The sequence below is a fragment of the Oryctolagus cuniculus genome, chromosome 1 (genome assembly GCF_051225735.1).
Source record: "Oryctolagus cuniculus isolate XC-2025 breed Fujian yellow rabbit chromosome 1, ASM5122573v1, whole genome shotgun sequence".
Taxonomy (NCBI): Eukaryota; Metazoa; Chordata; class Mammalia; order Lagomorpha; family Leporidae; genus Oryctolagus; species Oryctolagus cuniculus.
Window position 1 is genome coordinate 233348183 of NC_142867.1, and position 13625 is coordinate 233361807.

Sequence of the window (13625 nt, forward strand, 5' to 3'; positions counted from 1 at the left end):
TCACCGCGCCCCCAGCCCACCCCACCTGATGCTTCTCTCGGCGCTGGGCTCTTCTGTGACTGCTGCTGCTGCCCAGAGCGGCCGGGGGTCTCTGAAGGGTGGTCTCTGGTGCAGGGGAGCGCGGGGCCGGTTCCCTAAGCAGCAGCCCAGAGAGCCTCCTCTGTCTCAGCTTCTCCTCCTCAGGCCCGGGTGCCGGGGAAGTCCCTGGACAGGACCGGGGAGAGGTGGGGAGGGCAGGGAGTGGGGAGCGGCACCTGCGGGCTCACCCTCACGGAGCTGCCCACCTGGAGGGCCTCTGAGGTCCCGGGCCTGGGCCGTGGTGCCGTCTTGTGTGCATCTGTGGTACCAGTGAGAGGCTGGTCTGCACTGGGGGTGGGGGTGGGGAAGTGACCCACCCGACCCCAGCTCCTGCCCTCTGGTGCCCCATCCCTGGCAAGTCTTGTCCTTGGGCTGGACTTCACCTGCCTGGCTGCCAGCCCGGAGGCCTTGAACCCTGAGGGAGGAAGGGACTGGCACCTGGCCCAGCTCCCGGCACCTGCAGCCGTGCCCTTCACCTCCTTGTGAGGGTGGGACGGGAAGGCCCGGAGCCCAGACCCCCACTTCCTGGTGGTTTGGGACCTCCCTTCCCTGCCTCTGCGAATTGGGAGGTGTGGGGGGCAAAGTGAGTGATTTGCAGGGACAGCCCCGGCCTCAGCCGCCGGACTCTTCCCTCCTCGGCTTCAGGGCAGCCCTGCCGTAAGGGCTCCTTGCTGGGTTAAAGTTTGTGCATTAAAACCATTTAAATAGATAGTTTTAAATACAAATAAAGACAACCCAGGGGTGGGGGGGCAGGGGCAGGGGTCAGAGGGTAGTGAGGGAGCTAGGAGGGGTGTGTGTGTGCGTGCTGTGTGTGTGTGAGTGTGCTGTGTGTGTGCTGTGGTGTGTGTGCTGTGGTGTGGTGTGTGAGGTGTGTGTGTGTGTATGTGTGAGTGTACTGTGGTGTGTGTGTGTGTGAGTGTGCTGTGGTGTGTGAGGTGTGTGTGTATGTGTGAGTGTGCTGTGGGATGTGTGTGTGTATGTGTGAGTGTGCTGTGGGATGTGTGTGTGAGGTGTGTGTGTGAGTGCTGTGGGGTGTGTGTGTGTGTGCTGTGGTGTGGTGTGTGAGGTGTGTGTGTGTATGTGTGAGTGTGCTGTGGTGTGTGTGTGCTGTGGTGTGTGTGAGGTGTATGTGTGAGGTGTGTGTGTGAGGTGTGTGTGTGAGTGCTGTGCTGTGGTGAGGTGTGTGTGTATGTGTGAGTGTGCTGTGGGGTGTGCGTGTGTGCGCTGTGGTGTGTGGGTGGTGACAGTCTGATGGCAGAGGGGATACTGGGGTGTGGCAGGCTGGGGTCCCCCCGCCTGTGCCCTGATCTGACGGCACAGTGCAGAGTGAGCGCCAGGCTCGCCCGTCCACTTAGCACCTACTGTGTGCTGGGCACTGTGCTAGTGGCGAGGAGCCGGACCTGCCCTCGGGACAAAAGTGACAGCAGCGGTGTGGGTGCGTCTCTGTGGAGCACTGGGGAGCTGGTGGGGCGGGCGGAGTGGAAGTGGGGGGCGGAACCAGAAAGCAGGATGTGGCCCTGGGCCCGGGGCCCCTCAGTAGGGAAGCATATGGGCACCTGCACCCCTGGGGGCCAGAGTGAGCTGCAGGTGCCGGGGGAGACACGTCGGGGACAGAACGTGACAGACGGTGCTGATGGCTCCCTGCGCCTTCCCCCAGGGACGCCCCAGCCGCAGGTCACATGGCGCAAGGGGCCATCCTCGGAGCCCCTGGGCGGCCAGCCGGGTGTGGAGGTGCTGGCTGAGGGCTCTCTGTTCCTGGCCTCGGTCTCGCCCAGCGACAGTGGTGACTACGAGTGCCAGGCTACCAACGAGGCGGGCTCTGCGTCCAGGAGAGCCAAGCTGGTGGTCTATGGTGAGCAGGGACCCCAGGGCTGGGGGCTGGGAGCTGCAGGGGCCCCTTCTGATGGAGGCCCATAGCGATGCCAGCATCTGATGGATGCCACCAGATGTGGGCGTGCCAGAACTCACCGCAGGGGAGGCCACCGGTCTCTCGGGATGCCGGGGAGGGTGAGGGCATGAGGGTGCTGGCAGAGTGGCTGGTTGTCGGGCACCCCACTTCCCCAGAGCCACACCTGGCTTTTCAGATGGCCCAGCAGGTGAGTCCGTAAATGAGCCGTGGGGGCAGTGGAGTTCCTCCCCTCACCCCTGGGTCCTCGTCACCTGCGGGGAGAGCCCCCTGCCCCTGCAGTCATGCTGCGTGTCCTGGGTTGGGGGAGCACTTCCTGCTGACGGATGGACACGGCCAGTGTTAGCGGCCCCTGTGGCCACCTGCCGAGGCAGCTCCCATTGCGCCGGCGAGCCTAGGTCGTCTGTTGCAAAGACGTGCCCAGGCCCTGCCTCTGGAGGTTCTGGCTGCAAAGACCCTCCCAGGGCAGGCTGAGCCAAGCACCGTGTAGATGCGGGGGCATCTTGCAGTGCTCAGTGTCAGAGAGACCCTGGCCTGGGCGCACGGGGCGCAGCTCCCAGGGTGAGGCTGCTGGGGCCGTTCCCAGTCTGCAGGGCCCCTTGTGGCCAGGTCAGGGGCTGGGGCAGAGAGACCTCCTGGGACCCCAGTGACAGCCATGACAGGCCCCACAGGTCTCTGAAGGATCAGGAATCGGGGCCTGAGCAGCTCAGATGGGGCCCCAGCATCTGTGGCTCTGAGGGGAGGGGCCAGCGTCTCTACGTCTTGCCCCCCAAGTGCCCCCCAGTATCCGTGAGGATGGGCGCAAGGCCAACGTGTCGGGCATGGCCGGGCAGTCCCTGACACTAGAATGCGACGCAAACGGCTCTCCAGCCCCCGAGATCGTGTGGCTCAAGGATGGGCAGCTGGTAGGTGGCCCCTTGGGGTGGACGGGCTGTGGGTGGGATTTAGGTGGGGCTCGGGCTTTCTGGGGGGGTGCTCCTGCAGGTGGGGAAGTGGGGTGGGTTTCCCTGGGGAGGCAGTGGAGGACTGTGGTCTCCGGACAAAGCCTGAGGGGCTGCCTGGTGGAGAGAGCACAGCGGCCAGCTCTCACTGCTGTTGTCCACCCACTCCCTCGGCCTCTGCCCAGATCCCAGAGGAGGGCAGCCACCGCCTCCACTTCCCCAGGATCCGAGAGGCCGACTCCGGCCTCTACTCCTGCAGGGCAGAGAACCAGGCTGGGACCGCCCAGAGGGACTTCCATCTGCATGTACTCGGTGAGTGAGCCCCCAGCTGCCACGTGTGTGCCTGCAGAGAGCGGGACAGAGAGGCCCACGGCCAGCTTAGTCCCCGTCCTCGTGGAGCCCTGGGGGTGGGGGTGAGGAGGGCCAACTTCAGTCTTGTGATCACCCCAGTGAGGCAGAGTGATCCCAGGAAGCTCAGGTGGACAAGGCAAGGGTGTGCCCACTGCGGGACCTGCATGGGCAAAGGCCCTGTGGTTGGCAAAGGCTTACAGAGCCTGTGCCATGTCCGCCACCCCTTCTTGTTCCCCAGTCCCTCCTTCTGTGCTTGGAGCTGGGGCCGCCCAGGAGGTGCTGGGCCTGGCCGGTGCAGATGTGGAGCTGGAGTGTCGAACCTCAGGGGTCCCCACGCCCCAGGTGGAGTGGACCAAGGACGGGCAGTGAGTGACCCCTAGGAGGATGGTGTGGCGGTGGTGCCAGGTGGGGCGGGCTGGCTGGCTGGGGGAGTGGGGAGGTTGACGGGCATGGTGAGTGCTACCCGAAACAGACCCCTTACCGTTAGCAGTCAGTCTCCCCCCTCCACCCTCCCAGCCCCGGCAACCACTGGTGGAGTCAGACAACAGGTGGCCTTTTGGGTCTCGCTCCCTGCACTCTGCCCCTTGTTCTCGGGGGCTCCCAAGCTGGATGGAGCATGTGTCAGAATCCTGTTCCTTCCTGCTGTGTGCACGGGCCACATGCCGTGTGTCCGTCCCGGGGTCAGGGGACACTGGGCTGCTTCCGCCCCAGGTGACCGTGACCGTGCAGCACTTTCCAGGCCGCGAGCCCCACTCTGCACAGCCTGCCTACCTGGCCAGCACCTTGGCCCGACTGGCAGCTTCCCTGTGACCATCTCTGCAGGCCTGTCCCCCCCGGAGACCCTCGTGTCCAGCTTCAGCATGACGGCCAGGTCCTCAGGATCACCAGCAGCCACCTGGGTGACGAGGGACACTACCAGTGCGTGGCCTTCAGCCCAGCCGGCCAGCAGACCAAGGACTTCCGGCTCAGAGTCCAGTGTGAGCCCCGACCCCGCCCGGGACCCCAGCTGCTCCGCGGCTTCCAGCTCAGCTGCCTGCTGCGGGGGAGGGAGGATGAGGGCAGCAATGGGGGCTCCGGAGTGCAGAGCCCCCAGGCAGGGCAGGGCAGGGCAGACGGAGGCACCAGAGGCGTCTGGTCGGCATCCCCCAAGTTCCGTCCCAGGCTCCCAGGTTTCCTGTTTCTGCTACACGATTGGCTGTTAGTTTTCCATTTACATGAGACCATTGCCTTCACACTCACTGACAAGGCTTTTTGGCTCAGCTCTGAGTGCGAAGCCAGGGCCACACGGCTGTAGTGGGAGGAAGTGGAGAAGACCCCGACCACCAGAGGGTTGCTGCGGACGCTCGCGAGTGGGCAGAGGCGCCCGCCTGCACCTGCTCGCTCCATGCTCAAAAGCAGTGGAAAATGCTAGAAAAACGAAGGAGCCTGTGGTGCCAGACCGTGCCTTCTCTTGCTACGGCCAGGGCAGCAGGAGCTGCGGCTGCCTCCCCCCGGGTGGGGCCTGTCCTGGAGGAAGCCGTGACCTAGCCAAGCCCCTCATTTCACAGATGGGGAGACTGAGGTCCAGAGAGGGGACGGGACCCACCCGGGGTCATACAGTGAGTCAGAGGCAGGGTGGGGCCCAGCGCCCAGGCCTGGGACCCCCTCCCCCGACTGGGGCACCTCCCGTGAGGAGCGGGCTGCTTCTCCCTCCAGCACACCCCCGGGCTGGCCTCTGCCCTCTGTCCCCACGTGCCCCGAGCCCCACGCCTTGCCAGCCTCACAGTAGACGCCTGGGACGCCTGTGTGCACTGCTTGTGGCCCGAGGGCATGTGCATGCCACTCTGGGGAAGGTAGCCTGTGACCAGCCTCACCCCACTGTCCTTCTCAGCACCCCCCACCATCCGGGGCTCCAACGAGACCGGCCAGGTGGCTGTCATGGAGGGCCACCCGGCGCAGCTGCTGTGCGAGGCCCGGGGAGCGCCTGCCCCTGACATCGCCTGGTTCAGGGACGGGGCCCTGCTCCCACCCAGCGCCGAGGCGCTCTACGCCAGGGGCGGGCGGCAGCTGCAGCTGAGGAGCGCCCAGGCCGCAGATGCGGGGCTGTACACCTGCCAGGCCAGCAACGCGGGCGGCGTCACCGAGAAGGCCACCCGGCTGCAGGTGTATGGTGAGCGAGCGGGGGTGGGGGCGGGGCAGTGGGCGGGACTCAGGTGTGGTGGCCACTTGGAGTAGTCACGGGCAAGCAAGTTAATGGGACAAAAAGTTCTGCAAGGAGAGGAGTCCTCTCAGCTCAGCCAACACAGCTCACATAGGCAAGGGCCTGGGGGGAGGGGGGAGGCGAGGGCCTAGAGGGGGAGGCGAGGCAGGGTTGGGTCTGGACTCAGCTCCCCCAGGGCGTGGGCTCCTCCCCAGCCTGCGCCCAGGCAGTAGGCACACACGTGCGCTCCTCTGTGAGCTTGCTCCTGGGGCACTTCCTGCCCCTGCTGCTGTCACCAGGTGCCGAAAGGGCTGGGACTCCCTGTGCCCCACTTGGGGATAGCACAGGAGGGTGTGGGGGCAGAGGCTTGCCCAGGGTCCCGCTGCTGGGAGGGCTGCCTCGGAATCGCACACTGTTCACGTGCGCGTCCGCCAGCTCTGCAGGGCTCGCCTCTGAGGATGCGCGGAGGACGAGGCGGGTGGACCGGGTGGGATCTGAGCGGGAGCCCCAGTGCCGTGTGAGGGACACCGCGTAGGCCCATGGGGGTCAAACCGGCCCCCGTGAGGAGTCCGCGGGGGAGTGTAGGGCCTGAAGCAAGGTGACCGTGTGGAGCCCTCGGGCAGCCCCTGAGGCCTTGGACGAGGGGTCAGAAATGTGTGAGACCCCAGCAAGGCGAGAAGCCCACCGTGGCCCATGGTGCCCTGTGTCCTCCGTGACGGCCCGTCAACTCAGGTGCTTGGGGCACCCTCAGAGGAGAGAGGGAGACTCCCTGCTCTGGCTTGGCAACACTGGGCTCAGAGCACAACTCAGATCCCGACTCCTTGGCCGCCCCGAGTCACGCTCTCCTCTGGCCAGGGAGGGAGGGGACTTCCTGGAGAAGTGGCTCTGGCCCTGGGCAGTGCCTTGCTTTGAGCTTAGTGGATGAGACCTACTGTGTGCAGATACCGGGGACCACACAGACAGGCCATGGTTGTATTCCTGGCGAGCTCAGGGCAGGGGGTGGCAGTGGGGACAGACGATGCGAACAGTGCCCTCGTTGATGGGGGACACAAGGGGTTGAGGGGGGCTGGGAGAGGCTTCCTGGAGGAGGTGGTATCTGGCAGGGGCCTAAGCAGCTCCTCCTTTCCCCCAGTGCCCCCAACCATCGAAGGTGCTGCCGGAGGGCCATACGTGGTGAAGGCTGTGGCCGGGAGGCCCCTGGCACTGGAGTGTGTGGCTGGAGGCCACCCACCCCCCAGCCTCTCCTGGCACCACGAGGGGCTGCCCGTGGCCGAGAGCAATGGGACGTGGCTGGAGCCGGGTGGCATGGCGCTGCGGCTGGAGAGCCCGGGGGAGGCGTCTGGAGGCCTGTACAGCTGCGTGGCCAGCAGCCCCGCGGGCGAGGCCGTGCTGCAGTACTCTGTGGAGGTGCAGGGTGAGTGCGGCCGCGTGCCTGGGGCCCTCGTCCCATGCAGCCCTGCGGGGAGGTGCCAGCGGCCCTGTCCTGCAGGTAGATCAGGGCGCTGGGGGCCATCACGGTGAGCCCCAGGATCCTGCCCAAGGCCCAGGCGAGGCCCTGTATGACAGGACACTGTTCTGCCTCTGTGCGAGGGTGTGAGCAGTTGCTGAGCCCTCCCTGGGCCCGGAGCTGGGTGCGGGTGCTGGTCCCCCACGTGGCTCTCGAGCTGTCACTGAGCCACCCATGTGCCGCTGGAGAGGAAGCAGGGAGTAAGACTGGCCAGCAACCTGGGCCCCGGGTCTGCTGGGAGCAGATGTTCATACAGCGGCCCAAGCTGCAGGGAGACCCGAGGCGGCCCCTTGCCCAGCCTGGAGGTGGCTCTGGCAGGGGGAGCCTCTTAAGGGGAGGCTTGGAGGCAGGGCTCTGAGGGGTGTGGGGGTGCCTGAGGCCAGCACGTGCTGAGCTCCCGACACCTAACAGAGGGTCCTGCCCATAGTGCCCCCTCAGCTCCTGGTGGCCGAAGGCTTGGGCCAGGTGACCACCGTCGTGGGACAGCCCCTAGACCTTCCCTGCCAGGCCTCGGGCTCCCCGATGCCCACCGTCCAGTGCGTACGGGGCTGCAGAGGTTGGGGCTGGTGTGGGGTTAGGTGGGGAAGGAGGCCACGAACCCAGGGAAGAGCAGAGCAGGCGGGCGGGGCCTCCAGGCCTCCCGCTCTGTCCTGCCTGGCGCGGCCTGCCCTGCTCTCAGGCTGGCCTGTCCCCTCCCTGCCGGCCGTAGGTGGCTGCAGAACGGCCGCCCCGCCCAGGAGCTGCCTGGGGTGCAGGTGGCCTCGCTGGGGAGCACGCTGCGCATCGACCACGTGGAGCTGGGCCACGCCGGCCTCTTCGCCTGCCAGGCCACCAACGAGGCGGGCACTGCCGGAGCCGAGGTGGAGGTGTCTGTGCATGGTGAGCGGGCACCTGGGGCTCTGGGGCCGTGGGCAGCCTGAGATGCCGGGGGTGGGTGGAGCCAGAGGCCGTGGCAGGCCACGGAAGGGCGTGCGCTGGTCTCTGGGTGGCGTTTGTAGCCTGGCTGCCCCAGTTCCCCAGAGAGAGGCAGGAGTGAGAGGCTGGCCTCAGTGGCTTGTCACATTTATCGTCTGTCCTGTGCATCCCCTGGGCTCTTGCTGTCCTCCCCAGCTCCCTCTCACCACTCGCTCACTTCACACCGACCACGCTGAGCTTTGTTCCGCTCCTTACCGGTCAGCACAGGCCCTCTGTCACCTCCCAGTCTGCACAAGCTGTGCCCTCACCCGGAGCATTCTTCCTCCTCTTTGCCTGCCTACCCGCTCCCTATCTTCCTGCCTACCCGCTCCCTATCTTCCTGCCTACCCGCTCCCTATCTTCCCGCCTACCCGCTCCCTATCTTCAAGGTCTCTGCAGCACCCCTTCCTCCAGGAGGCCGTCTTTGATTCCGCCATGTTCTAATCTGCGCTGCTCAGCCTTATGGCCATACTAACTGTATAAACTGCTTGTTTATCTCTGCTGTCCAGTTCTGTGGCTTCTGAGAGGACAACATGGTGACCAGCTTTCTCTGCTGTCTGGGGGCCTGGAACATTCTGGGTGCAGGGTGGATGCTCAACTCACTTATAGGTGGTGGGTCAGTGGGTGGATGGGGAGATGAGTAGGTGCATGGGTGGACTGGTGGGTGGGGGGGTGGATGGATGGATGGGTGGGGGGTGGATGGATGAATGGATGGATAGGTAGGTGGGTGGGTGGGTGGATGGGTAGGAGAACGGATGAGTATATGAGCGATAAGAGGGTAGATGGGTGGGGGGGTAGATGGATGAATGGATGGATAGGTAGGTGGGTGGGTGGATGAATAGGTTGGTGGGTGGGTGGGGGGATAGGTTCGTGGGCGGGTGGATGGGTAGGAGAACGGATGAGTGTATGAGCGATAAGAGGGTAGATGGGTGGAGGGGTGGATGGATAATGGATGGATAGGTAGGTGGGTGGGTGGATAGGTTCATGGGTGGATGGATAATGGATGGATAGGTAGGTGGGCCGGTGGATGGGTGGGTGGATGGATAGGTAGGTGGGTGGATGGATAGGTAGGTAGGTGGGTGGATGGGTAGGTAGGTAGGTGAGTGGATGGGTAGGTAGGTGGGCGGGTGGATGGGTAGGTAGGTAGGTGGGTGGATGGATAGGTAGGTGGGCCGGTGGATGGGTAGGTAGGTAGGTGGGTGGATGGATAGGTAGGTAGGTGGGTGGATGGGTAGGTAGGTGGGCGGGTGGATAGGTGGGTGGGTGGATGGGTGGGTGGGTGGATAGGTAGGTAGGTGGGTGGATGGGTAGGTGGGCGGGTGGATGGGTAGGTAGGTGGGTGAGTGGATGGGTAGGTGGGCGGGTGGATGGGTAGGTAGGTAGGTGGGTGGGTAGGTAGGTAGGTGGGTGGGTAGGTAGGTAGGTGGGTGGATGGATAGGTAGGTGGGCCGGTGGATGGGTAGGTAGGTAGGTGGGTGGATGGGTAGGTAGGTGGGTGGATGGGTAGGTAGGTGGGCCGGTGGATGGGTAGGTAGGTAGGTGAGTGGATGGGTAGGTAGGTGGGTGGATAGGTAGGTAGGTGGGTGGATAGGTAGGTAGGTGAGTGGATGGATAAGTAGGTGGGCCGGTGGATGGGTAGGTAGGTAGGTGGGTGGATGAATAGGTGGGTGGGTGGATGGGTGGGTGGGTGGATAGGTAGGTGGGTGGATGGATAGGTAGGTGGGCAGGTGGGTGGATGGGTAGGTAGGTAGGTGGGTGGATGGGTAGGTAGGTAGGTGGGCCGGTGGATGGGTGGATGGATAATGGATGGATAGGTAGGTGGGCCGGTGGATGGGTAGGTAGGTAGGTGAGTGGATGGGTAGGTAGGTGGGCGGGTGGATGGGTAGGTAGGTGGGCCGGTGGATGGGTAGGTAGGTAGGTAGGTGGGTGGATGGATAGGTAGGTGGGCGGGTAGATGGGTAGGTGGATAGGTAGGTAGGTGGGTGGATGGGTAGGTAGGTGGGCAGGTGGATGGGTGGGCGGGTGGATGGGTAGGTAGGTGGATGGGTAGGTAGGTGGGCCGGTGGATGGATAGGTAGGTGGGTGGATGGGTAGGTTCATGGGCGGGTGGATGGGTAGGTAGGTGGGTGGATGGGTAGGTAGGTGGGTGGATGAATAGGTGGGTGGGTGGATGGGTGGGTGGGTGGATAGGTAGGTGGGTGGATGGATAGGTTCGTGGGCCGGTGGATGGGTAGGTAGGTAGGTGGGTGGATGGATAGGTAGGTAGGTGGGTGGATGGGTGGATGGATAATGGATGGGTAGGTTTGTGGGCAGGTGGATGGGTAGGTAGGTGGGCCGGTGGATGGGTAGGTGGGCCGGTGGATGGGTAGGTTCGTGGGCGGGTGGATGGGTAGGTGGGTGGATGGATAGGTGGGCCGGTGGATGGGTAGGTAGGTGGGTGAGTGGATGGATAGGTAGGTGGGTGGATGGGTAGGTTCATGGGTGGATGGATAATGGATGGATAGGTTCGTGGGCCGGTGGATGGGTGGGTGGGTTGATAGGTAGGTGGGTGGGTGGATAGGTAGGTAGGTGGGTGGATAGGTAGGTGGGTGGATAGGTAGGTAGGTAGGTTGGTGGATGGGTGGATGGATAATGGATGGATAGGTTCGTGGGCGGGTGGATGGGTAGGTAGGTAGGTGGGTGGATGAATAGGTGGGTGGGTGGATGGGTGGGTGGGTGGATAGGTAGGTGGGTGGATGGGTAGGTAGGTGGGTGGATGGGTAGGTTCGTGGGCCGGTGGATGGGTAGGTAGGTAGGTGGGCCGGTGGATGGGTGGATGGATAATGGATGGATAGGTTCGTGGGCGGGTGGATGGGTAGGTAGGTGGGCGGGTGGATGAATAGGTGGGTGGGTGGATGGGTGGGTGGGTGGATAGGTAGGTAGGTGGGCCGGTGGATGGATAGGTAGGTAGGTAGGTGGGTGGATAGGTAGGTGGGTGGGTGGATGGGTGGGTGGGCCGGTGGATGGGTAGGTAGGTGGATGGATAGGTTCGTGGGCAGGTGGATGGGTAGGTGGGCGGGTGGGTGGGTAGGTAGGTGGGTGGATGGATAGGTGGGTGGGTGGATGGGTAGGTGGGTGGATGGATAATGGATGGGTAGGTAGGTGGGTGGGTGGGTAGGTTCGTGGGCGGGTGGGTGGGTAGGAGAATTTGTAAAGGAAAAGCCTGCTCTGCTGGCTCCTGGCTGGAACTCTGCCCTAAGCCGGGTGCCTGGGGGTAGGGGCAGGTGGTTAGGGGGGAGGGAAGCTAGAGGCCAGTCTGGCTGTGCCCAGCAAGGCCACTTCCTCACCCCCAGACCTTGAGGGGAGTTTTGGGTGCCCGCTGGGGCCCTCCTGGCTCTGACCTGGGCCCTCCCCACTTGCCCGCTCTCCAGAGCTCCCATCAGTCGACGTCATCGGAGGTGAGAACGTCACAGCCCCCTTCCTGCAGCCTGTGAGCCTCCAGTGCGTGGGGGCTGGCGTGCCTGCCCCAAGCCTCCGCTGGTGGAAGGATGGGGCGGCCCTGGCGACCTCAGGAGGGAGCCTGCAGGTACGTGCTGGGCAGGGCCTCGGCCTTGGCAGCCTGCGGGCAGGATGGACGCAGAGCCCGTCGGCTGGGGATGCTCGGGGACTCTGGGACACTGGGCATAAAGGAGAGAGCCACCCTTGGCCTAGTCCACGTCCCGGGAGCTTCAGCTCTAAGAACATGGGGATGGGGTGGGAGTGGAGAAACATGGCCAGCGATCAGAGGGACCCTATGGAGTCTGGGTGCTTGGCTCGGCACTGCAGCCATAGCCAGACTTGTGCCCATGCCTCGTTGGTTCTGACCGTGGGGGTCAGCACCAGCCTGGCCACTCACATGACCCGTCGTCCTCTGACTGCCCTCCTGTCCTGGGCCCTGTGGTTCCCCACGCACACAGCCCATGGCACACACCCTCCCCTCCTGTCCCTGCCAGATTGAGAAAGTGGACTTGAGGGATGAAGGCGTCTACACCTGTGTTGCCACCAACCTGGCTGGGGAGAGCAAGAGGGATGTGGTGCTGAAGGTGTTGGGTGAGGAGGAGGGTGAAGTGGGGCTGGGGGCCCGGGGTGGTGGGGGGTCCCCGAGGGCCTCGGCTGGGGCGCATGGTCGTTGTGCCCTTACTTAGGAGACATAGAAAGTCCCAGGAGGAAAGCAGCAATGTCGCTCTGTGGTCATTTGCAGCGGCATGTCCAGGGGCAGGCCTCGTGCCTGTCCTGTTTTATTCACTCTGCGGTCCCTCCTGGGCACGTCCCTGTCTTGTCACTGTCCCTGGCTACGAGGGACTCCGCCCTGCTGTTGTACCAGTTGAGGCTCTTCCTGGGGGGCTGGGGGCTGGGCAGTCCTTACATGATTGCAGCAGGGCTGTGGCCGCTGCTCCGCGTTCTTGGTTTTGGTTCCAGGGGTGGGGTTCCTGGGCCCCTGTCACCTGGGACGTTTGGGGAAGGTTGGGTGGGGTGGGTATAGGGAATGGCTGGGGTGGGAGCTGCCCAGAGCACCCAGCCACGTGAGCTGGATCTCTCCTGGGTCCCCTCTAGTGCCCCCCAACATTGAGCCAGGCCCAGTTAACAAGGCAGTGCTGGAGAATGCCTCAGTGACCTTGGAGTGTCTGGCTTCGGGCGTGCCCCCACCTGGTAAGACCCCTCCTCCCGCCAGCCTGGTCCCATCTGACGAGGTGGGGAGCGCCCCGGGCACTGCTCTGGCTGTGGACTGTGGGGAGAAGCCGTTAAGAAGCCTGCTCTGTTCTCTTCTTCCCCTCTCTGCCTCCTGGACGGCTGTCAGGGCACTGTCAGAGCCCCAAGCGTTTTGCTGGTGGCTGAAGCAAAGCCGCAGGGCTTCTGCTGGACTTTGTAAAATCACAGGGCTGCCCCTCGGCTGGGGGAGGGGTCAGGCCCTCCGAGTTCTGTCTGTGACAGCCTCTGGTCTAGAGCGGCAGTGACGACAGGGCAGGGTGCTTGGGCTGCGTTCAGGGGTGCTGGGGTGTGGCTTAGGGAGGCCTGTCTTCTGCCCCCTTGGCCCCGGGCGGGTCAGCCCCTCCCACAAGGGCACCCTGGCAAGTTCTGAACGGGTCTGCTGGGGTGTGAGGAAGCTGAAGACCCCAGCCATGCCTGTGACAGGTGGCTGCTGTTTGGGGTGCCCCATCCTTCCCCAGGGATCTCCCTGCTGAGAGGTCTCCTGGGGTGTGGGAGGAGGGGGTGCCAGCCTGGGCCCCACTCTCCCTGCTGTGGGTGCTCCAGCCCACAGCCATGGGCCTCTTCTCAACCCTTGGCCCTGTCTCAGCACTGCCCTCTTCCCTCTACTTCCTTTCCTAAAGAATTCTGGCTTTTTCCCAAAACAAATGGAAGCTCCTCCTCTTAGAAGCCTTCTGTGCCGGCACAGCCTGCAGGTCTGGCAGGACCCCAGCATCTGTCTCCTCCTTCCCCAGACATCTCCTGGTTCAAGGGCCGCCAGCCTATCTCTGCCTGGCCGGGAGTGACGGTGTCAGCTGATGGGCGAGTTCTCCACATTGAGCAAACCCGGCTTTCTGATGCCGGGAGCTACCGCTGTGTGGCATCCAATGTGGCAGGCAGCACAGAGCTGCAGTTTGGTCTGCGCGTCAATGGTGAGCTTGGGCTGTGGGGGCCCCAGTCTGAAAAGTTGTCTTCCCACCTGTTTGTTTGCCTGACCATCACCCA

At 64.1% G+C, this 13625-nt stretch overlaps 1 protein-coding gene across 1 annotated transcript in view; it reads left to right on the forward strand.

Annotated features, from left to right (window-relative positions):
* Positions 1–13625, forward strand: part of HMCN2 (hemicentin 2) — a 141489-nt gene that overhangs the window by 67721 nt on the left and 60143 nt on the right. The window contains 13 exon segments of the mRNA XM_089306779.1: positions 1736–1930; positions 2759–2889; positions 3111–3237; positions 3515–3641; positions 4099–4253; positions 5147–5425; positions 6588–6869; positions 7390–7498; positions 7672–7841; positions 11327–11481; positions 11888–11984; positions 12489–12584; positions 13376–13552. Coding sequence (XP_089162905.1) covers positions 1736–1930; positions 2759–2889; positions 3111–3237; positions 3515–3641; positions 4099–4253; positions 5147–5425; positions 6588–6869; positions 7390–7498; positions 7672–7841; positions 11327–11481; positions 11888–11984; positions 12489–12584; positions 13376–13552 — 2100 coding nt within the window.